Source organism: Phaethon lepturus, unplaced genomic scaffold (assembly GCF_000687285.1).
Source record: "Phaethon lepturus isolate BGI_N335 unplaced genomic scaffold, ASM68728v1 scaffold17130, whole genome shotgun sequence".
Lineage (NCBI taxonomy): Eukaryota > Metazoa > Chordata > Aves > Phaethontiformes > Phaethontidae > Phaethon > Phaethon lepturus.
The window spans coordinates 32,558-56,565 of NW_010509971.1; the positions used below are offsets into that span (position 1 = coordinate 32,558).

A 24,008-nucleotide genomic window follows, 5' to 3' on the forward strand; every position below is an offset into this window, starting at 1 on the left:
CTGTCTTCTTTTGCAGAACCATTATGCCTTCGTGTTCTTTTGAGGATAGGGTAATAAAGGTGCCTATCAGGAAATTGGTAGAACCTTACACTTTAGAGTGGTCCTACGTTTACATGTAGGACCTACTTGATACATGCAAGAGTCTATATTAACCATTAAATTTTTCTGTTAGCAGCTGCGTGAACTTTGAGAAGTTGTTATTTTAGTGACCTTATTTTCCTTGAGCCTTTGTGCACGTCCCCATAAAGATCATGTGAGTACCAGAATTAGTCACTTCCCAGAGTTTTGAATTTATATGCTTCAAAATGCATGTTTTCTTTGATAATCTGGACAAAATGATCTGCAGTTCCTTTTGGCTTTTCTCATCACAGTCCCATGTGAGGAAAAAAGAAAAGACAAAACAAAGAAACAAATGCCCAAAGAACAAAAACCTGAATAATTCTGAGAGATTTTTTCTTTTATTCCAGTGTTCTGCATGTCAGGCTTTGCTGCTTTTTGTGAAAATCGGTTTTATGGTTGGCAATTTTCCAGCTGCAATGAATAATAGAACACCAGATGTCCACTGCCGAGGAAAAAATTACAGATGAGTAAACACTCTTCTGAGGTAGCATAAAAATCTATTAACACTGCTTCTGGTGTGCCTGGAGACTGTCTATGCTCTTGGCCCGTTGTGCTTTGTGCTGTGACTGTCTAAATGTGTTTGACTACACCAGGGATTCCTGCCTTCCTCTAGATGTGGATTATTTTGCAGGAATAAGCAGTCACTCACTGAAGAGCTTGAGTGTGAATTTAATCACTGGATTTAATTTTAATTATTGTCACACATGGATTTGATTGAGGGTAAAGTCACAGAAATGTTAGAAGAAAATGGGGGCTAAGAAGGGATATCAAGAGTTCATCTACTTCTTACCCTTTCCCCTCTGGCAGGCACAGTTACAGTAACGCCATGTTTTCAGACCCAAAGCAGGCTGTGTTCCCAAAGACTTGCCTGTTTTTTCTCTTGGCTGTTTCAGTCTCCTAAGAATAAGCCTTCTCCACAATCTTTGCTATGTTTGTTGTATCTGACAAGTGTGACCCATCTCTTTGGGAAAAGAAGAAAAATCTTCAGCAGTGGATAATTCACCTTTTCTTCAGCAAAGTATTACAGTGCTTCACTAGTCATTTTCGAGTTTTTCTCAGTGTTTACTTGAATTTTCCTTGCAACAGTTTAAACCCATTACTTGTCCTTTTCTCGCTCTGCCTCTCTGTTGCCTTTGCAGCAGTTTTTACATATTGAAAAAGAAGTCATCCTCCTTCAGTCTTGTCTGTGTCCAGCTGTACTCTCTGGTTGCTTTCCTGTGCACAAGTCTTTCTGAGCCTCCTGGAGCCCTGGCTTGGTCCGCTAAAATTAACTAAATTTTAACTAATTAATTAGCTAGACCCTGGAAAGTTTTATGCCGTTTCAGTGAGCTGAATTGGCTTACTAAGAAATCAGCTGAACAGGATGGTCCTTTTTGGGGGGGAAGCATTTCATTGTCTTGGTAAGTCAGCTGTCTTTTAAAACTTTATGCTAAGGTATAGTGAACACTTACGCTCTCCATATCATTATTCAGTCTTTTGCAAGCTTTCATTGATTGCTCAGTCTCTTCTTTGGAGGATGACTCCACAGCTTCTATAATAGAATCTCTCTTGACTTTAAATTTGTCCCGTGGGCTTGCTTGTGATTCTCAATGCTCTTGCATCATCTTAAAAAGATGAGTGAGTTTATCTTCTCAAGACTCCCTCTGAGTCTTTGAAATACAAGTGCAGAGAAGCAGAAGACTTCAAGGATCATGCTTGAGCTATTCATGCTCACAATTTGCAGATAGCAGAACCTAACTTTCTAGAGCCCTTTTTATTAGGTGTATTTTATGTTCAAAGCAGGCAGGTGGGAGGCTGGTAGATAGCTGATGTTATTCTAATGGACAGATGGCAAGGAGCAAGTTGTTAATTTAGACCTTAATCATCCAGATATTGGACTAGCATTAGAACTCAGTGCCTTAACTTTTAGTCTTGTGCAATCAGACCATAATTATTTGCCTTATGAGTGACAGAGTGCCCATAGCCCCCAGTGATCTCAGTCACACTTGTGAATGCTCAGTGCTGCAGAAAATCAGGTCAAGTGTCTCACTGGGTGTCCGTGGAGTGAGGAGCAGTTATGTCTGAAGAATCTGTAAGAATCACAGAGGGAAAGCAAGCTTGTTTTTATGTGCTCAGTCCATCAAATTTATTCTAATTTAAAAAAAAATTACAAATTGAAAAGGATAAAGTTTTTGTTCTTCAGCAAGCCCTATCTACAAGCAATCATTTGCACAAAACATTTAATTAATATCTTTAGTATTAGCCATCTGAGGCATTATAAGAAAGCAGTATATGATAATACAGTTAAAAACTATTGGAAGTAAACACTGGAGATGATCAAACAAAATTGTCTGAGTGATGTGTGACATTTGAATCATCTGCACTATTACAACCATGGTTAAAAGATTGTATCAGCTTTCCCATGTAATCTTAGTGTCAGTGCCTCGGCTCAGACGTGCACAGTACCAGGAATTAGCTGCTACCTTCTGGAAATAGTAGCAGAAGATACAGAAAAACTGATTGTTTTTGGCAGTTCGTGCATTTTTAGAGACAGAAAACTAAGTATAGAAACGTGCTGGTATGACTTGGAGGTTTTTGCCATTTAAGAATTTTATTCCCAGCTCTGCAAGAAGTGATTTGCATAACCTTTCAGTATGAGGTCTTGCATTCATAATTGTGAAGAGCACAGAATAATATTGCACGCTAGAAAGTGAAACTTCAGATTCTTTTTCTGGCTGACTGGGCAGGACCTTTCTAGGCTAAAAGCATTTGGTGAGAGGATGCAGCAACAGCTGTTTTGCCTGTAGAGTCAGTTCTACACCTTGGTGCAACTGAGGAGACGACTGCAATTGAAGGCAGCGTTAAATGGACAGCTAGGGGTTGCCGTGAGGTAATTCTTGTTCCCAGATGTATATGTAACACATCTGGAAATACCTTTAAAGACTGGGGGGGGGAAAAGACACTTCAGTCAATGATAATGGACATCTACTAAATGCTTTAATTAGTGTACAGTCTCGCTTTGTTGTTCTTGGCCTTACATTTTTCTTGTATTATAGGCATTTCCTCTGTGAGTTCATTTCCCTCTTTTTGTTTTATGTATTAATTTCTTCTTGACATTTTCTGAGGCAAAAACAGTTGTCCATCCTCAGCTTGCATTTCTGATAACTTCATCCTTCTGAAAGACCCCTGCCAAACCATATGCCACACTGTTCAAAATTGTCCCTTTACTGCAAAACAATATGTCTGGTACTGGGGAGCCCAGCGCGGGGCACAGTGCTCCAAATAACTCATCAGCTCTGAGCAGAGGGGAGGGGTCACCTCTCTCCATGTGCTGGCAGTGCTCTGCCTAAAGCCGCCCAGGAGATGCTGTTGGCCTTTGCAGCAAGGGCGCATTGCTGGCTAGCGTTCCAAGCTGTTGTCTACCTCTTTTTCTACCTCTAGCTCTCTTTTGGAAAAGCTGCTGGATGGTTGGTCCCAAACCTGTGCATGGGATTGTTCCTCCCCAGGTGCCGGGCTGTGCGGTTCCCTTTATCGAACTTCATGCGATTGCCGTTCGTCCATTGCTCCAGCCTGTCCTGGCCCCTCTGAAGGGCAGCACAAGCATCTGGTGTATCAACCAGCTCTCCCAGTTCTTTGCTTTTGTTGTTGACTTTGCAGGTTGAAAACTGCAGGTCCTATAGGTATTGAATGGATAACAGCAACAGCAGAGACACATTTGTAGTAATAATATGTCCGGTATGATTTTGAAGGATGTAGGAAACAAAGCATCGCTAGCTGCGCTAACCTAGTTGTTGCTAATATTACCGCCCTCTCTCATAGACTGGATTAAGAATACTGCAGAGCTTGCTGTGTACTTTAAGTATTGAAGGAACTCATGAGTGCTTAGTGCTAATTCTTCTGTTAACTTGGACTTTCAATCTTGGTTTAAATACTGAAGGGTGATAATGTGAAATTTAGGTTTTGTGTAGAACTTAAATGAAATTATCTTAAAGGTAGGCTAAATAAGCATTGTGTCCTGTTTGGCCTTAAATGGTGCTATGTGTTTTCAGAATCAGAACTAGAAGAGTTGACTTAATTTGCTTTCCACCTCAAGCAGCTGCAGGGTCAACATGAATTAATTTGTTTCAAGTTCGAAACCTGTAGTAGAAATAAAGCTTATGCTAATAGAAATACATAATCCAAAGTACACACAGACTCCTGAATGATGAAGAACACATCACAGCATTTGGTATATTTGTTATACGGTTAGTTCCTGATGACAGTTTTTCCAGTTCTGCAGGATTTAGAATTTACACTTGCAATTTCTAAATATTATTTTCACTTTCCAGATGGGATAGCTGGACAGGAAGGATTTGTATGTGGTGCCCAAGGCCACACATGGGGTTGGATAAGGCAGTAAAAGGCTAGAATATATCTGCCTGCAGGATCCTCTTTTCTCTCTCACCTTGTTCATCAAAGCTTTTGGAGCTCTGCCTCAGTGTGCAACATGCTATCTTCTGACAGGATTGTTGTTCGCTGCTGATGCAGGCCTTTTACAAGCTGCCGAACGCTGGTGTTGGGCAAGAATATTGAGGGGACTAATCTTGTTTCTAAACTGAGTACAAAAAACTTGAGTTTTACATGTCTTGTTTTATGGTGCTATTTAATGGCATGGCACACCATCATGCATTCTAGCTTCTCATCTATACAAGGAGTATGTTTGGAGTTCTCAAATTGCCTTTGGGCTTTAATGGGATGGAGAATTGTACTGCTTTAGTATTTTTTAACTTGCAAGAAAAGATGTGCTCTCCTCAGGGAGCACTGAGGGAGAAAGCAAAGTAATTTTAAATGCAATGCCTATATGCCATCACTCATTTTCCAAATTAAGTAGTAGAAGATACTTCTCCATTAGTATGAGCCATTGTTTGAGAATATTTTGCACTCAGATGGGACAAGGTCACTTGGTCAACAAGGAAAGGATTTTGAATGGGAGTCAGTCAAATACAAGTTATCTTTCATTTTGGATATCTTCTAGGCAGTGGAATTAATGATGATGTAACTCTTATTGCTAAATTTGGTAGTTGGTTTTTTTGCCTTTTTTTTTTTTAATCTAAGTTTTGGTTTCAGCTTTGTAAGGTACCTAGTCTAGAGTAAGGTTAGTTGAACTTGATTTGGTTGTTGCTACCAGATAGTTGCTGGGATCAACTCTTGTCAGGCTTCAGGGTTCGTGTCAATCTTTTAATTTGTTTTTATTTTTTGTCTAAAATGGGTAGATTACATCAGCATCAGAGAGGCAAATAAACAATCTAAAGATGGCAAAAAATAGAGGTAGCATTTCATGTTAGTAGAAACTACAGAAAATATTGATGGAATGTATGTATTAGATTAATTGTTGTAAAATTATAGAGCCTTTCTTAAAGCTAAGCTAATTATGAGATATTTATTGAAAAAAAATTACCATAAAACTGACAACTTAGTAGAAAAGACCTTTTTTTTAAAAGCAGCAGTTTTATATAATGGTCATTATGTCTGCCCTCGTTATTGTGCGTGCTTAAAAAACAGAAGCAAAAAAGAGAAACATTTACTCGTTTTCCCATCAAATTTTTCAACTGAATGGTGTCTTCTACTGCCTACTTTATAGTCTTCTATAGGTCATTTTTAACTTTGCCAGTATAAATTTATGTCATCCTAAAATATAAATGTGCAGGTTTAAAAATCTGCAAACTTGCTAAGGTCATTAAAACCGAGATTGAATGAAAACATCAGAATTTTTTTTTTTAAACTCCTAAAATAGAAGCAGTTGACTGAAAGTTAAAGGATTTGTTCAACTATATTGTGGGGTTTTTTAAATAATTTAAATAACCCAAACTGCAGGAGTATGAAGTGTTCCCCCTGCTCTTCTCTTCCCCAGGATAAAGGTGACAAAATGGGAATGTGACTCAGGCTTTCAGGACTTTATAACAACGGCTTTATTCTCAGGCTGAATGAGAGAGAAGGGAGGAAAGTTTGATTTTCCTGTTTATAAGGACATCATCTTTAAGAAACAGGTATTTCTTTTATTAAAACCAGAAAAAAGGTGAAGATTCACATTTGTGTAGTCTGTAAGGATCAGTGATTTTTCCACATTTGTCAAACTTAATTTAATTGAACAACTAAATTGAGAACACTGTTCCAAGCACATACTATAGTGACTAATGAAAAGCTGTGCCTTATTTCCAAACCAAGCCTAAGCAACACAGTCGATAATTTAAGACTGAATTTTGGAAGCAAGTGGTGATGGTTCTGTGAGCGTCGGGGAATGTTACTGTTGAGGGAAGTTGCAAGGCAGTTAGCCCAAGACTGTTAAGGTTTTGCCAACTTCGTCCGAGTATCTGGGTTGAGGAAGAAAGAGTTAGCATCCAGAATATAATAGCCTGCGGGACTGTACTTTGTGCGTGGTGGGGGGTACAGCTGACTTGGATTGTGCAACAGGGAGGCGTTACTCCATGCAATGTAAGACTCCACTTCTGGTCAGTCCCACAAAATGCACAGGATTGTGCCTGTTCTTTTTGGGCTTCTGGTTCGGAGCGGTTCGTTTTCCGGCTTGTCAGCATTGACAGTTCTTCTATTTTAGAACACTTTGGCTTAACCCTTGTTAGAGGCCTTTATTAACACAAGATAGTAGAAGGGCAACTTTATTGTTTTCTAGATGGTCCAGTCTGGACCTGTCCACATAGAGATGGTTTTCCTCAGCACTGTTTTGCAGTTTCCTGTTTAGCATAGGCGCTATGAGAAAATACCACAGGACCCTGCAGTTCCCTCTGTGTCAGGTTGTCTGCCGTTATCACCATGTCAAGGCTGTGGGTCCAGCTTCCTTGGTTCTTCAGTCAGTTCTTAATGAAACAGCTCCTCTATTCTTCTGGCTCTTGATACCCTTCATACCATACTTTCTTTTAGGCCAGGTCTTTGCTTTTCAAGTAAGTTCTCTCTGAGCAAGTATACTTTTCCTTGTGTGTGAAAGCACTTCCCTAGAGCAGTTGTATGCTGCTGGTTACTGTATCTGAGCATGCACAGCGCAACAGTTGTGAAGGGTGATAACTAGGTTGAAAAACAAAATTAAAAAAAGAAGTTCCACATAAAGTTTGTGCGGGATGCCTTAAACATCTGTGGAAAATCTCACATGAAACGCACATAAATTTTCTTGAACTTCTCTTGAAAGCTCTTCTGAAAAGTAAGATTGATGCCCAGTATTCTGCTAGAACTAGATAATCTGAAGATGCAAGATGGATAGGTTTCCTTTTGAGGTCTAGTTAGCATATGCAAGAGTGTATGTGAGTGCTTGTGTGTGTACAAAAAATACACTTCTTTTTTTTTAAGCAAAGGGAAGCTATTACAAAAATGTGTACTTCTCATTGTCATGGCAGGAGAAAAAAATATTTGCAGAAGCTTAAAAGCCACCTTTGATTTCAGGATTTCATTAAATATTCTTCTTATGTTATACCTAAGTATTTTATGACCACCAGAATGCATGTTGTTCCGATTGTAGTGAACCTCTCCATTTCAGAAATCTGAACATTCCCTTTTTTCTTTCTGTAGGAAATCAACTCAAAACTTAATTCAGTCTGATGCTATGTTTGTTCATAATAAATTCTTACAAGTGTCTGAAATGGTTGCTTTATGTTGTTGAATGGGCATGTCATTCCCCTGTTAAGAGTAATTGCATGCTCTAAAACATAGTAATGACCAGTGTCTCTAATGAAGAAATGCAGTTATGGAAACAATTTATGGAAATAGCACAAATAACATGTCATATAGCATTTTTTTTCTTCATGAAGAACTCGGACTAATTTGTGTCTTATAGGGAAACTGGAGAGCTTTTACACCAACCTCGGGTATTGGCTGTGGAAAATCACCCTCTTTAAACCATTAATGCCATAGTTGGACCTTTCATTCCAAACAAACTTCGTGTTAACATTTGTTTTGCAACAAAGTGGCTTGCTAATGATATGGTAGAAAAAATGGCCAATGAGATGGCAGTATCTAGTGAAAAATTTAAATTTGTTGATGAGACACTAAGTAAAACTGTTGGTAGCACAAAATAGTAAGTATTGGAAGAACTAGTCGTATGCATCTGTGAGTCTAATTGGAACTGTAATAACCAGAGGCGAAAAAGTCTGTTTGTGCTGTGCAGTTATGATTTTGGTAAATAAACACTGATGTGCCTATAGAGGATGGAAAAAGAATACTTTACATGTTGTACTGTTTTGCTTAGACTGGTGCAGTTTTATTTAGCTACTGTTTGGTGCAGGTCATGTTACCTCTTCCTGGCTTGATTTTCCTGCTGTTTTGTGCAAAGCTACGAGAGCACAGAAAAAACTGCCCATTGAGAAGAAATAAAAGAGAGTTAAAATATGCCATGTTTTAAAAACATGCAGCTAAGTCCTTGGTATTCGTTGCTATTGCTGAACTGCAGTGCTCCATGCAGCTATTTATATTACCCCAGGATCTGTAAAAGGGGAGAATGAAACAAACCATTTTAGTTTCTCCAGAACTTGCATTTTCAGGAAGAATGGGGTGGCAGCTCTGTGTTTTATTAGTCAAAGATTTTTGCATCTATGCATTGTGCCGTTATTTAATGGTAGTCACATCTGCTGTCATTAGTCAGCTCCTTGATTAGTCTTTTGGGCAGAGGGAGGTTGCTGGTGGATGTAGTGGTACCACAGATGCAGTCTAGCTTATTGTTTAAACTTACAACTTTGGTTTCATCAGGTTAAAATATTTTGTATTGCAGTTAGACTTTTGCACAGCTTCCAACTATTCTGTGAAATTCAGTCACGTAAAACTGTGAGCCAGTGAGTCTGATTGAATAGGTGTAGTTCCATTAAAGGGAATGTTATCAGGAATATTCTCTCTTATCTGTTTTATTAAAACTTGTATGATTTTAGGTGCAGATCTTTTGTCTTGATTCAAAACTAGGAAAGACTGTTTCTCAAGAAATCAAACTTTTGTCTTGCAAGTTGCGTCTATTGTATGAAATGAATTCCTTAAATCTAAATCATCACATTCTCTTGATTGGTTAGGCTTACGTATTTATCTTGCTTATTTAAATTTTCTCAGAGTTCTCCTTGTGTTTTTACATCAGAGTTACCGTAAACAAATATGGGATGTAATGCAAAATACTTTGTGTAATTTAAAAAAAAAAAAAGTAAAGTTGCCTAAACAGAATTGTAAAAACTGAATGCAAGAATATGATTAAGCTGTTCTGGGGACATCTGTTCTAAATTTCAAGTGATTTAATAGTGATGCGACTCCAAAATTGACCATTTTTGTTTACAGTGCTTTTTATTCCATCTATGACTATTTTGGAATCACATCTAACAGTTTTTTTCCTCTCTTTTACAGACTGGACTTTGACATTCTTTTCATGAAAGAGGTTTCCAAGTAGTTGTCCTATTATAACTTTCAGAAGAAGTTCTATGTAGCTCTTACTTTCAAGAGTGCTGCAAAAATGATTACTTCAGATTTGCCAGTACTACAGTGAGTATATGTTTCTCTATATATTTGAAATCTTCAGTTTTAAAAAGGTTGAAGTAAACAGAGAGGTGATTGCAAGGATAAAGCAGGATCTTGAGAGAAGTGCAGATTAGTGTGACTGTTTCAGGCCTCCTTGTCGTATGCTGAAAAACTGTGTAAAAAACAGAACACTTAATCTAAAAGATATTTCTTTATATATATGCAGATTTAACTTTGCTGTGAAAAGTTCTTTGCTAGTTTTATGCTTCCGAATGTTGTGAATTTCAGAAATGTTAGATGGGTTTTAGTTATAATTGACCATATTTGTGTATTCCAGTTGCGTACTCTTTCTTACAATGAGCTGTATTTATTGTGCAAAAAGCCTTTGGCTTCTGCAGTTGAAGACAGCAAGTGGCATTCCCATGTTTTGATCTTGCTGGGAAATAGGAGCGGCTTATACAAATGGGAGCATCACTGTACTTGGCTAAAGTGGACTCTTGGAAAGAACAGAGTGGAAGTCTATAACGAGAGGAGCTAGAGAGTAAATCAAGTAGAGTTAAGAAAGGAAAATTTTAGCAACAGGAACTTTATTTGATGTGGTGGGTTGACTGTGGCTGCTGCCAGACATCCACCCAGCTGCTCACTCCCCTCAGCAGGACAAGGGGGCTGGAAAAGCTCGTGGGGTGAGATAAAGACGGGGACATCACTTACCGACTGCCCTCATGGGTAAATCGGACTCGACTTGGGGAAAAGTAATTTATTGCCAATTAAAGAAAAGATTTGGACGCTGGTGAGAAACACAGACAAAAACTAAAACGTGTTGCCTCTCCCTGCTGTCCTTTTCCCTGGTTCAACTTCACCCCTTCATTCCAGACTCCCCTGCTCACCCCCGCAGCATGGGGCTCTCCGAGGGCTGTGGTGTGGATACCTGCTCCAGCGTGGGCTCCCCAGAGGCCGTGGGGGAGCCTGTGCCAGGGCGCTGGCAGCACCTTCTCACCTTCTCCCTCCTGCTGCTCGCAGGGCAGCTCCCTCGCCTCTCGGGGCGCTCGGCTCTGCCTTCAGTAGCTTTCTTGGAGGCACCGCCCGCGCCTCTGGTGGGCCCAGCTGTGCCTGGCCCTGTGGCCCTCGGGACCGGCTGGAACCGGCTGTGTCCGGCATGAGGCAGCCCCTTCTCGCCTCACAGAGCCCCGCTGCTGCCACCTTGCCACCTAGAGCAAATACATTTGGTAATTAGCTAATGTTAAGGTTTTTTTTTGCTGGGAATGAAGATCTGAAAGTAGGAATTATCACAGGGTGTAAAAGAGCCTCGGTTTATCAAGGTTGAGTGATGTTCAAAGACTAAGTTTTCAAGTGCCTTTAAGAAACTGAATGTTTGGACGATTGTAAAGTTATTTGTCTGACCTTAATGCCTGCACTGCAATTTTTTTGTTATATTTTTAAAACCTCTTTCAAAAAAAATTAATTTCTGCTGTGAGTGAGCAGGTGGCTAAAGATGGGGCTGACCCTGATGGGAGGAGAGTCAGCCCTGAGGGCAGTTCTGGTTACCTTTGAGAGAAGTTGTGGAAAATTTTTTTCTGTGTGCATATTTTCCTGGATGTGCCAGATTCAAGAAGTGAGAGTGTGCTTGTGGAACGTGCCAAGGACAAAGAGCCAGGAGATTATGTCACGGCAACGGTGGGAAAGGGGTATTCCCGTTCCTGGCGCAAGAAGCGGGATGGCCTTAAGAAGTGGGTGAAATATTGTGGAGTTTAAAAAGTGCATATTAATAGATTTGGTAACTCTGCACACCAGCTGAGAAACCTGAGGGACATTAAAGATGTTGGCATGTTGTTTAATCAGAAGATTGTGAGCCGCCTGTATTATGCAACTGTAAAAACTGAAAGGAAGCATGTATGTTGTGTTTTCCAGTAGAGCTGAGAATCATTTAATGCCACTGTGCGAAGTGGTGTTGAGATGGCGTCATCAGTAATATATATAGTTTCGGTTGCTCATAAACAAGATGAGATCTTCCTTTTTACAAAGAAAATCAGCAGGATTTGCACATAAAGGTTTTGAGACTCTCCTGAGAGCTCAGAACATAAAGTCTAGTGTGGATGAAATATCAAAGAAAGTGGTAACTGCTAATTCAGTAGGACCCAACCAGATTTTCGTCTGAAAGAAGCCTGGCTAGAGGTGAGAGAACCTGAAGCAATCTTTGGTTAGGGGTATTAGCTTCACACATTTAGGTTTGAGAGGACAGAATCTGGTTCCACACAGGGGAAGCCAAGGTTTTCTTTCTAGCTCTTAAATAAGCAGCTTTGAAGGATTATTATAAACTACCATTCCTATGCCTTGTTTCTACTTTTTCATAACGTTTTCTAATCTTTTCAGCTGCCCCCTTTAAACAAAGGGTCCTAAAGTCAATTTGATATATTAATGTACTTTGCTTAGGACCATATAAAATATTCCCTCCCAAATTCTTATCTCTTGAAGGAACGTGAAAGGAAAAATATTTAATCTTTCTGGATTTATAGAAGTAGCTTCCGAATGCACTGAAGACAGGATTTTACTGACTGGTGTTTCAGATGCAGGGAGAAAAAACCTCTGGTGTATTTGACCTGGGTGACTGACTGTTACTAGTCTTCTCTCAATGGGATGACTCATATTTGCTGTGAGGCATGTTCCTCTTTAGGTTTTGAAGATCAACCATGAGAGCTGATTCATCCATGATTCATGAGCCTGTGCATTTAGCCATTTTTCTTCATGAATGCTTTTCTTCACAAGGCTGGGTCTGGTGGTAGCAATTACTGAATTTATCACTGCTAGAACCTTGAGCCACCACAGCAATGCAGATAAAAGCTTATAGATGTGTTTTTATTTACAAAAACTGATACATGAACATAGGATTTTGCTGTGGGTGTTTTTAAGGGGTTTGGTATAAACTCTATAGCTAGGGCTTTATGTAATAGTAGAAGGAAGGTGAATTTGTTTTGATTTATTTTGCAGAGATGTGAAATTTACTCTGTTTATGGAAGTATGTTCTTCAGACACATGACATGGCAAAGGGCTGCCCAGTAATCTGTTAAGTCTTCATTACGATATGATTAGTTTCAATGTCTAGCTATTAAAACCTCAGAATAATATCTAGAGCTTTTAGGAGGAATCCTAGAGTTACTGCAGGTTTTCCAGGATGCTGTAGCCACCACAGAGAACAGAAAGAAAGCGAGTGAATTTGAGCCCCTACAAGGGATTGTCACATTTCTGCTTTACTCTGCCCACCCCAATCTTGTAGATCTCCCACAATCTGCCAAATTCTCTTATGTCTCTATCATGTCAAAGGTCTCTTAGAGAGGAAAGGTTTAGCCTTTGGCAGTGCTGCCTCTCCTCTTATTAGATAAGGCAAGTCTCCTTAGGCCCAGATTACTTTCCCTCCTAACAGCTTCAGCAAAGATAAATTGTGACTAAGCCTAAGTTTTCCCCTTGGGTGACTAGTCGCACGCATGTAAAATAGGGGTAGGATAATTCCGGTCTATTAAGATGTGGATAACTGCCACCAGATAAATTACTTCCTAGCACTTCTGCAAGATGTGTAGGGGATGAGGGAGATGGATGCTGGCCAGATGCTCTTCTCAATGAGTGTTAGAAACCTGACAGAGCTGCAGGCAGTTGAGATGCTTTACTCCTCCTACGCGTCCAGAAATAAGAGGAAAAGGGGCACATGTATGTGTACCCAAAGCTACTGTAAGGCCTTGACAGAAACAAGAAGCACTACCTCCCAAACTGAGGGCACTCAAGGCCGCAGTGGAAGGGCCTTTTTGTGCAGGAGTTGTATGAGTCGGACAGAATTCCCTGCTGCTTGAAATGATGTTTATTTTAGTGTTAAATCAGCCAAGGACTATAGGTTGTCCTTCATCCTGTCTCCCTACTCCAAATAATGTGAGTATTGAAGGGAACTTACTTTCTGATTTTTTTCCCTTATTCCTTACATACTTACATTCTTTGACAGAAGAAATTTCCTCTCTGCCTCACATATTGTTAGGGTGAGATACATCTTGTTCAATTTTAAACATATATTTGAGCTGCTTCTCTAGATCACCTTACCATCAATGGAGAGAGAAGAAAATTTATAAACCATTAACTGTGACCAATTTTGGACACTGACCTTAGCATAGGGTATGTTGCACCTTAAGGTTTTTCTGTTTTCTGCATTGTATATGTCTAAAATTCAGATGAATCTCACCCTTAGTACTGATTCATTGAGCCTTTCCCAAAAGGCTTCCAGCAAACCAGGGCAGTTTTAACAGAAAAATTAGAAAAGCATGGTTATCATGTTTAAGACAACAGTCTGTTTAAGACAAAGAAGAGAAGGCAGTTAATAATTAAAATATCGCTTCCATATGCAGTGTTCCGAAGCAGTTGAAATTTCCAGAACTAAACACACAAATCTCAGCAGGTTTTGCTAGACTGAGACAGAGGGTGTAGCAAAGTCAAGCTCTCTGTGGACTAGATGCATGCAAAATAGTAGTACAATTTAATTTATTTATATAGCTCCAGTGTTTGAAAGGAAGTATTTGACCATTTGCCTAGGAGGACTGCTGAATCTGGTTTTAATAGAGAAAAATCTTTATCCGTATGATATTAGGGGTGCGGTTTTGTAAGCTAGCAAAGCCGCAGCGTTTCCCCAGGAATGGGGATACTGCTTAGAGCACACCATGCCTAAAATTTTTCCAGTAAGGATCTATGTAGACCAGAGCACAGCTTATTTTTTCTATGGAGAGCAAGAGACAATGGCTTTAATTTCTCTACAGCAATGGAAATCAGCAGATATTTTTATGCAGTTTCTTCTGTATTCAAAAGTTATTTAAAATTTAAAAAAAGTCAGTGAGGCAATACACATTTTTGTCAAATTGAATTGCAATGTGATAGCTGGTCTTTGACTAAAAGCTGGATACATTCATCCACATAGCCATTGTTTTCAGCTGTATTCACTGCATTGCTTTTCACCAGTGTGGCCCTATTTTACCAAGTCATTTTGAACTGTGTGTGGGGCTTCTTTTATTTGGCTTTAGGCTTTTTACAGCGGTGGGGTGTTTTTTGTGTTTTGGTTTTTTTTTTTAGTTCATAGCTTGATACTGAGTTTTTAAAATTTCATATTTTATGAAACAGGAGAGCCACTTTAGTTTTATCACAACAAAGCTGCATTTTCAGTATTTTGTAGAGATTCTGTTTTATAAGTGTATAATTTGGGAACTCAAATGTACTCAAATACTGTGGTTTTTTTAATCTAGGGTGCCTGGTTTTCTGGGGTGTATAGAGTATTTGGAGATAATCCATTGAAGTTACTTTCAGAAAAGGAGATTCATGTATGTTCTCCTGCATTCTAGCTTTTGTAAAGCATTCTGTGGACCTCTTGGTGGTTTTGTGTTTGCAAACTAGAAAAGGTTGGAAAATAATGTCTTAATATTAGAAATTCATCATAGTTCTGCAGAATTACTTGAATCAGAGTAGACCTAGAATGATACAGTAATTTCCGTAGAGAAGTATCAGAACATTCTGCTACAATGATGCTTGTATCTTTCTGCATTACTGAATAGCTTTCTTCATGATACAGCAAATTTGTGAAGTAGTCATGATTTATAAAACAAAATAAAAAAATAAACCCCCAGACGATGTGGAAGATCTGTGTACGTCTTGGCTTGCTGAAGCTTCTCAGTTTCTGTAAACCAGATCACTAATGCTGCCTTTTATGTTTGAGACCGTATAAAATAATGAAATAGGTGTGGTTTTCACCTTCCCCTTGCACAAGTTTTACAGCAATTTAACTTCTTTCACTTCAAGGAAATTATACTGGATTTAAAGAAATCTCTGGTTAGAGCTAAACTTGACCCATCTTTGAGTAATCTTGGCCATTATTAGAGTTACTCTTTCATTTCCAGAGATCTCATGCAGTGGTGGTCTTGCAAACTAAAAATAAGGCATATCAGTAACAGGTATGGTTTTTGCTTGTGGACTGCTCTTGGGCAAAATCTAATGCCTCAGAAGATCAATAACAAGCTGAGTTTCCTCAAGCAGCCAGGTCTGTTAATAAGGCAGAGAAGTACCTGGGCATCTGGTGGGGGTGTGTGTGTGTAGAAACTGGGCTAATGTTTTTCCTTACTTAGTAAGGAAACCAGGAATGCTTGAAAAATGATACTGTGGGCTTCTCTGCTAATAGCCATTGAGCAATGTCAAGGTTTTATCATTGTACAAGTGAAAATGTTTTTCTAACTGCAAGAATCATAAACGTCTTCAGATCAGAGTGAGTTTTCTGTTTTGTGCCTCATGGTCAGTGTTAATCCTCTCTTTATTAACAGCTGCACAATGCCATTGTCTTCGAATGTGACTAAAACAATGATTTAATACTAGTGGGAATTTGTGTAACTGTTCTAATGATGTGATAGCTGGACTGGACTCCAGTTTGCTTTTTCATGGCCTTGAAAGCAGCTTGGAAGTAGTTACTAAGAGTAAAAGAAAGTTGATACAAGTGAATAGACTGTGGGATGGATATGATGAGAGTGTGCTGTTTAATATAGCCAAGTGTAACATGATTTCAAAAGAAGCTGTTAATTGAAATAGCTTCCAGTCTATAAAATGACATTCCAGCCCATAAAAAGGTAAGGCTTTTTGCCAGGGCTAACAATGCTTAGTTCCTTAGTTTGCAGAATAAATGTGGCAAGCTTTTTCATGCTAACTTTCTGGCTTAGAACTAAATATTTAAGCAGTCAGTTATAGATTACTTGTTGATTTCAAATCATTTTAATTTATCTAGTGTTTTTCCCCCCCTAGGGATTCTACAAATGAAACAACTACACATTCAGATGCTGGCAGTGAGCTTGAAGAAGCAGAAGTCAAAGGAAAAAGAAAGAGGGGCCGTCCTGGCAGGCCTCCAGTATGTCTCATTTAGTTTTGTTTTGTTATGCATCTATTTAAGATTGACTGCAAACTGTTTTTCATCTAATCATCTTGTGGTCACATAAATAGGCTTTTAATGAGCCCTATGTCAAACTTCATGAAGACTTGTAGTATGAAATATTTATCAGATTGATATGCAAACAATGTTTGAAGTGTTTAAAAAGGGACATAAAAATGAGGTCATAATAGCTATTATTTTTTCTTTCATTAGCTACTTACATGAACATTAGAATTCTGTTATTATTGTCGTATTACAGTGTTCTTTCAGACACGAGAATAATCTCTGTAAGCACGACCACTTTCTCTTTGGAAAATTGTGATGAATTTTAAACCATCCTTTCAGTCCCTAATAATCTCTTCATGTGAACAGAAGAGTTGCAGCATAGTATTAACTAAATGCCTCAGAAGATCTATTAACACATCTTAAAAATTCATGTCATTGGCATACACTGTGCCCAACATACAGATTGGGAGCGTCAACCTATTCTCAGACACTGTTGCTGTCTGCTGTATAAGATTTGCTGTTCTTCTGTAGTCTTTGCCCATTGCTGGCCCATGAATGGGAACATTCAGAAACAATTCCCTATTACACACAGTATTTAAAGAGGCTTTCTCTTTTATTTACACTTATTTTATAAAATAGCCAATTTATCCAGAAAAAGTTCTGTGTTTTGTTGTCCTTCATTTTAGTTCTTCAAGGTCACCAGATGTCATTATCTTGATTATAGCACTTGAAGTACTGTGGAATAAGTTTTTTTTTGATGGGAAGTTCTGTGTGTGTTATTAATGGTTTTGATTCTCCTCTTAGTCTTTGTCTAGGAGTACACCCCTAGTATGAATGGGATATCTCTCTCTCTCTCTATCTCACTAGTAGATTGAGACTTTTTTTTTGCCCGAAGACCTTCTACCCTAAGTTTAACTCCTTAAGCATTGGCTAGTGAGTCCCTAAGAATGGACAAAACCATGTGTTCCTTTCAGCATGCTGGCCAAGCTGAAGCAAACTCCTTAGGTTTTCAATTTGCATCACAGTTTCTGGAATTACTTTGGAAGCCAACATTTTAAAGCCTGGGCTTTTCTTGGCATGTTGTTGTCCTTTTTGAAAGCTTTTGAACAGTGTTTCCTATGATGGAATATATTCTTCATCAGATGGACAGATTTGCTTACAAACATAGAGCTTCTTTACAGGAAGCTTTAAAGAAGCATGTAAAGAGAACAGGTCATCTGCTTATATAACTTCTAAACAAAGGGCAAAATGAGAAATTATCTAGTAAATCTATGAGTTTTTGCAGATCTAATGAAAAAGAGGATGGTGCAACCTGATTGCTAACCCAGAAGGTGGTCAGAGTGTAGGAATTTAAGTTAAAGCAACACCAGTGGTATTTTTTATCCACCACACATTCACTGGAGAGGAAAGGTGAATGTTACAAAAGGTGTTGCTCATCCCTCTATTTGAGCTTACTGGTAGTAGCTACTATGGGACTACTTGCTGAAGCACTCTACTGGTCCTGCTATCAATTTTCTACAGGAGCCAGTTGATCATTATGCTTAGAACAACTCCAGACTCATTAAATGTACATGATTGTAAAGTGATGAACATACAGGTGAATCTGCCATTGCTTCATACATAAAATGATGGCCTGTGAGCTGACCATTGCTGCTAAGGAGCAAGACCTTAGAGTTATGAGAGATGATTTCATGAAAGCATCATCTTAATGCTCAAGAGAGGTCAAAAATCCAAATCCAGTCTTAGAACTCTGAGGAAGAGGGTAGACAGTAAAGCAAATACCATGTGCTTTGTAAAATGGTGGGTGGTTTGCCAGAATTTGTACAATTCTAGTTTCTCTTGACCTCTGCCCCAAAATCTCAAGGAGGATACATTAGGACTGGAATAGGGCTGGGAGGGACCTCAGGAGGTCTCATTGCAGCCTCCTGCTCAGAGCAGGATCAGCTTTGGGATCAGACCACGTTGCTTGGGCCTTTTCCAGTCTGGTTTTGAAAACCACCAAGGCTGGAGAGGGCACAGCCTCTCTGTGACCTATTTCATTTCATTTCATGAAAAATTTCTCCCTTGTCAGCAATCAGAACCTCTCTTGCTTCAGTTCATGACTACTGTCAGTTGTCCTCCTGCTGTACGCCGCTGCAAAAAGCCTCAGAGGGGAGGTGTTCCCAGCCCCACCAACTATGTTGGTAGACCTCTGCTGAACTTTTTCTAGTTTATCAATACCTCTTTCACATTGAGAGGGCCAAAAATGGACATGGTATTCCAGATAGAGGCTAAGAAGCACAGAACAAAAGGGTATAATCACTTTTCTTGGTGTACTGCTGTATTCCTGCTTATACAGCCCAGGGTGCTGATGGCCTTTGCTGCTCAGGCACGTGGCGGTCTCAGGGCCACTTTGCTGTCTGTTGAGACCCTGAGGTCCTTTTCTGCAGAGCTGTTCCCTGACTAGCTGGTCTCCAGCCTGTCTTGGTGCAGGGATTTGTTCCTCTGCCAGGGGCAGGTTTTTGCATTTGTCCATGTTGAATTTTGAGTATACCGTCAGCCCAGTCCTCCAGACTGTCAATAGAAGTTTTGCCCTGGGTGTCATCAAGCAGTCTCCCTGCCAATTTGGTGTCATTTGCACACTTGACAGGAGCACGCTCTCTCACCCCCTCCGACTAGCTGATAAAAATGGGAAACTGGATATGTTCCAATGATACTTCTGTTGTACTCCCTCATCGCCAGACTCCAGGTAAAGGATGATCCATTAACCACTATGATCTGAGCCGAGCAGTTCAACCACTTGTCCACCCATCTAGTTGTCTCCCACCCAGATCACAGCTTCCCTGCTTGCATACAAGAATATTGTGGGAGACTGTTGAAAGCCCTGCTAAAGTCAAGATAAGTGTCATCTGTTGCGCTCCCCTCATCCAGAACTGAGTCATCTTGCTACAGGTTTTTGGGTGACTTGACAAAATGTGTATGTTTGGATACACAATCAAATCTTGCCTTCACAGTTGATACTGCCGCAACAGAAAGGAATAAACAAGGTTCTTCTAAAAAGACGACCAAAAAGGAAAAAGCCACTCAATGTCTAATACACTTGAGGAGAAATGCAAATGCCTTGGAAAATCTAATCTAGGCAATTAAGTTTATAATGTTATTTGATATTAAAAGTCATGGGCTGAGTAATCAAGGTATTGACTTTGCAAACATTGTATTTCACTTTCCCTCCTCCTCCATATTGCTTACCTATCCATGTTGCTAAGCTATTCACTTTCCACAGGTGAATTATCTGCCTCTTACAGGAGATGCAGCTGACATTTCTTCCCTGACTCTACTATCTGTTAACATTATTTGTATTTCCTGAACAGGTACCACCTACCCTTACTCTCAGATGTGAAACAGATTAAAATACTTAGTTAAATTCAGAGCTGTTTTTCTCAACTGATACTTAGATTTGATGTTTTTCATTTCTGTTACAGACCTAAAGAAAGGCTTTTCTGCCAAAAGGTCTTCTGATTTTTGTTTGTTTTTTTTTCCTAACTAAAATATTATGGCCTAATAAGATTTGATCTCTCCCTGCAAATGCTGATTTGCTTATGTCCTTATGCCATCACAGCTACACAGCTGTCATAAACATATTGACCTCTTTTGGAAAGAGAGTTTACTCTTCTGTGCTGTTTTGTCTAGCTTCATGGTTCTATTGCAGAGCTGCACACAGTATGCTCCTTCAAATGTATGTATGTATGTAGAGGATTTTCCAAACTTTTTTCCAAAGACAGACATTCCTTTCTGCAAATTTGAGACTTTTGTAAGGAGATGGTCCTCATTTGAAAATTTGCCATTTGTAGCAAATGACTGTTCAGTTCATAGAGAACCTTAATATTTTGAGAAACCTTCCCTTCCTGAAAACTCTGCTTTCCAAATTTCCCCTTCACTTCTATGAGACTATTCTAATGAGTACTTGGCTGATTAGACTAGGCAGTCAACTTGCAAAGAGAGTAAGTGCATTGGTTCTTCAAAATAACTCTCAGAATCTAATCTGATTGTCCTGAATTCCCCAACCCTTGCAGTGACCTTAGCAGGAGTTGTACCATGTCCTGTTCTAGCATTGACAATGACTCGAGCTGGCCTCCCCCTTGCCCATGTCCACCTCTCAACTCTGAGTCTTGTAGACCAGATGCCTGTGGAATGAGTGGTGAATCTGTCCTGTCAGTGCGATATTTTGGTACTTGTATTTATATGATACTGTATGTGAGCATACCATATGGAATATATATTTAGTGAATTGCATGAGATGTATTTAGGGATTGACCTGTAACAGCCCTCTGGTTGATGTTGCTGAGTAACCTTGGCCAAAAATACCTTTTCTGTCTGCTGCATTATTGAAATAACATGGATATGGATGCACAGTCCTGTTCTAGGTAGGGGATTTGAAAGCCCAAGGGCTTATGATGCAATACAGCTTTCACATTACTGACCTCGGGCTCAGATCAGTTATTTATCTATCCTTTGTTGTCTCCTCTCTTGGATCAATGCGCTCTGTTCAATGTTGTTGACATGCTTTATTTTAACCTACCTGGCCTTACCTTCCCAGGAGCTCAGGATAGCTTGGCTTAAACCTCAGCTGCTAGAGGTTGAGGGAGTGAGAGAGATTCCTGACTATATTTCAGCTTTGAAGTAGGAGTAGACAGATCAGTCTCTTTGACTCAGAGGACAAGAAGAAACATCAGTCTTTCTGTTCCAGAGGTGAGAATTCTGAGATCGCTGCTGGAGTCTCTCTTATCCCATACTTGGGGCCACAGCATGCCTTTCTCCAACTCCTCTCCTCAGATTCCTTTATTAAGGCAAGGTGGAACAAGGCACTTCTGATCCTTTTGTCCCCAGCACAAACTGTACAGTTCTGCTTTCAGGTTCTTTTGTATTTTTTGGTATGGAGGAGACAGACCACAATACCATATGTTTGTGTTCATATGTGAGATTTTAACTATGCAGCAGACTTAGCCTTATTTAGTCTTGTAGCATGGATGTTAGATACTTCAGGGGACTGAGTTTTCCTTCTAGTTACAAATCATCCATGATTAATCCTGATTAATCGATCCTGATTAATAGTAGGAAGGAGTCCTCTTGGAAGAATCTCTTTTCGCAGTAGTCAAGTTTTGTGCTTTGGTGTGACGTACACCAGTGTCCTGTTTCAGCTTGCTTGCCTTTGTTTTAGATCTGTCCCTTAAAACTAAAGTGAGTAAGTCTTTCTGTAGTTCTGTGGAAACTTGATGCACATACAGCCAGTATGTGAAGTCTTCTCTATCCCACCATTTGTACTTCCTGGTGGAGAAATCCTAATGGCATTAGAAGTTTTCCTTTTCAGCTTTTGATGGGATGGTCCTTGTAGTTTTGGCAATCTAATCTGTTCTTCAGTTTCTGTGGAAATAGTCTTTTTTTGGTGACTGTTTCCTCAGCTAGAAGAGTTGAAGTGATTCAAGCATTTATAGCAGATTCTCTTGATTCTTTAAGATGATTTTTAGAACTCTTGCTAGGTTTTTAAATAAGGATGAAAAAAAGCAACACCATCCCCTAACACTGTCTCTGTTTGTTTGTTTTTTTTGTTCTAAACTGCATATGCTACAGCTGAAGCAGCTCTGTATGCGCTGGATGTTAGGGGACCTCCATCTGGCTTTATTTATGGGATGAGGCTTTTCATAGGGAGCATCTTGTTTGTTTCTATGATAAAAAAAGTCCAAAGGACTGACCGTTTGAATCCAAGAACTTCTCCCTAGATAACCATGATTGTGTTACAAAGTGTGTGGTAGCCTTCTTTTTTTAATCGGGATTAATTCAGAAAGAGCTCAAACATCACCACTCTTCCACTTAACATGAGGTTATAGTGCAGAGGCCTCTCAAGAGGATGATGACTTTGAGAGGCAAGTTCTTCAGTCTTATCCAAGTGGAAGGTTAAAAAGCTTCTTCCAGAAGCTTCTTTTCTTTCAGCTATCTTCAGAAATGGGGTATTGCTTTAAATTACTTACGGTATGAATGCACATAGAGACCATCATTGAAGGTGGTGGGTTAGGTGGAGTTACTGACCTGTAACTCTTTTACTGTCTTTACTTCTTCGTGAAGTGCATCAGTTCAGCTTGGGGAATGTTAATGGAAAATGTCACGCCACCTTCACTTTTTTTTGGTTGTGTGAATTAACGTTCACTGTGTTACTTGATTTTACAAATGTGGGTCACTTTTTCTTCACAATCATTTTAAAGACGTGAAAGGAAAACTATTATCTAGCTAATTTATTAAAAATTCTGAATTGTCATCATTTTAGCTAATTACAGTCAAGGTAAGCATTTTGTTTCCCGTTTGCCTTCGTTTAAGCCTTAAAGCAACAGGTGAACTATGTGGTCATCAATATGGGCATTTTAGAGTTGCTTCTGTGGCACATGCTGGAACTTCTGAATTTCCTAATGCTGGTGTGTATAAATCCTCAGCTTTAGTTGTTGTCAGTTGAACCTACTGCACAGATCTGAAAAATCGTTAGTAACTTCTGTTTTCATTTGGCAACTCAGTCCATTTTGACAGCACCACCAGTCTGATTGTCTATCCTGGGTCTCAGAGTGAAATCACAGATTTAACCTCAACAGGCTCACAGCTCCAAGCCGCACCTTTCCTGGTGTGTGATTAAAAAGCCTCGAGCTTTCTTACCTTGTCATGCTGCTTTATCCCTCCCTCTGGTAGTCCTAATTCACCTCGGTGTTGTCTCTACCATTGCAACCGATGCCTGGACTATGGAAATTGTTACAAGGATTTGTGAGTTACTTCAGATACAATATTGCTGACCAGCTTGCCTTTTCCATGACTTGCAAGATCCCTCTTATAAACAGGAGAAAAGTCAGTTTTGAGTCTGGAAAACGATCAGCTCTTACCCATCTCAGGATTCTGAAAGACTTGACACTTAAAAAGGGAAAAAAAAAGAAAAAAAAAAGAAAAAAACAAACCCAAAAAACCAGGCATGACTGTCAATTTGAGGAGACTTTAGGTAGAGGCAGGAAATTTCTGGCTGAAAGGATGTAAAGGGGCAAGCAATAACCACAGTTGTTGTTCCCATTAGGAAGCAGAGGTTCTGTTTTTCCTGTATCTTGATGACCATTTGGTGGACCCTCACAAGAGTAGACTTGCTACAAATTGATCTTATGAAACATCACATTTTACACCTGTCAGTGATAGTCTGACAGGATTACTGGAGCCACAGTCATCCTTGAGCAGGGCTGTTTCTATGTGGAAGCTCTTCATGGCATTAGAGGATGGGTTTTTTTGTGCTGGGATCACCCTTTTCGGTGAAGGTATCTCCCTTAATCGAACATTAAAAAATAAATCTCTTATCAAACAGGGCTACTTCTGTTTGACATCCTCAATGCCAAACATAATTTTTAGATCTCTAGCTTGACTTTGCAGCTCTTCTTCCAAGAGCACCCTGCCTCTGCAGATACTCCACAGATATTCTGTATCATGGAGTCCTCTTTGCATTTCTGTG

The 24,008-nt window shown here is 39.5% G+C and overlaps 1 protein-coding gene across 1 annotated transcript in view; it reads left to right on the forward strand.

Moving 5' to 3' along the window:
• Positions 1 to 9,565: 9,565 nt before the first annotated feature.
• Positions 9,566 to 24,008, forward strand: part of LOC104625194 (cohesin subunit SA-1-like) — a gene marked incomplete at its 3' end in the record, with an annotated part of 101,114 nt that continues 86,671 nt past the window's right edge. Inside the window, exons 1-2 of the mRNA XM_010292796.1 lie at positions 9,566 to 9,594; positions 16,375 to 16,477. Coding sequence (XP_010291098.1) covers positions 9,566 to 9,594; positions 16,375 to 16,477 — 132 coding nt within the window. The remainder of the gene's footprint in view (positions 9,595 to 16,374; positions 16,478 to 24,008) is intronic.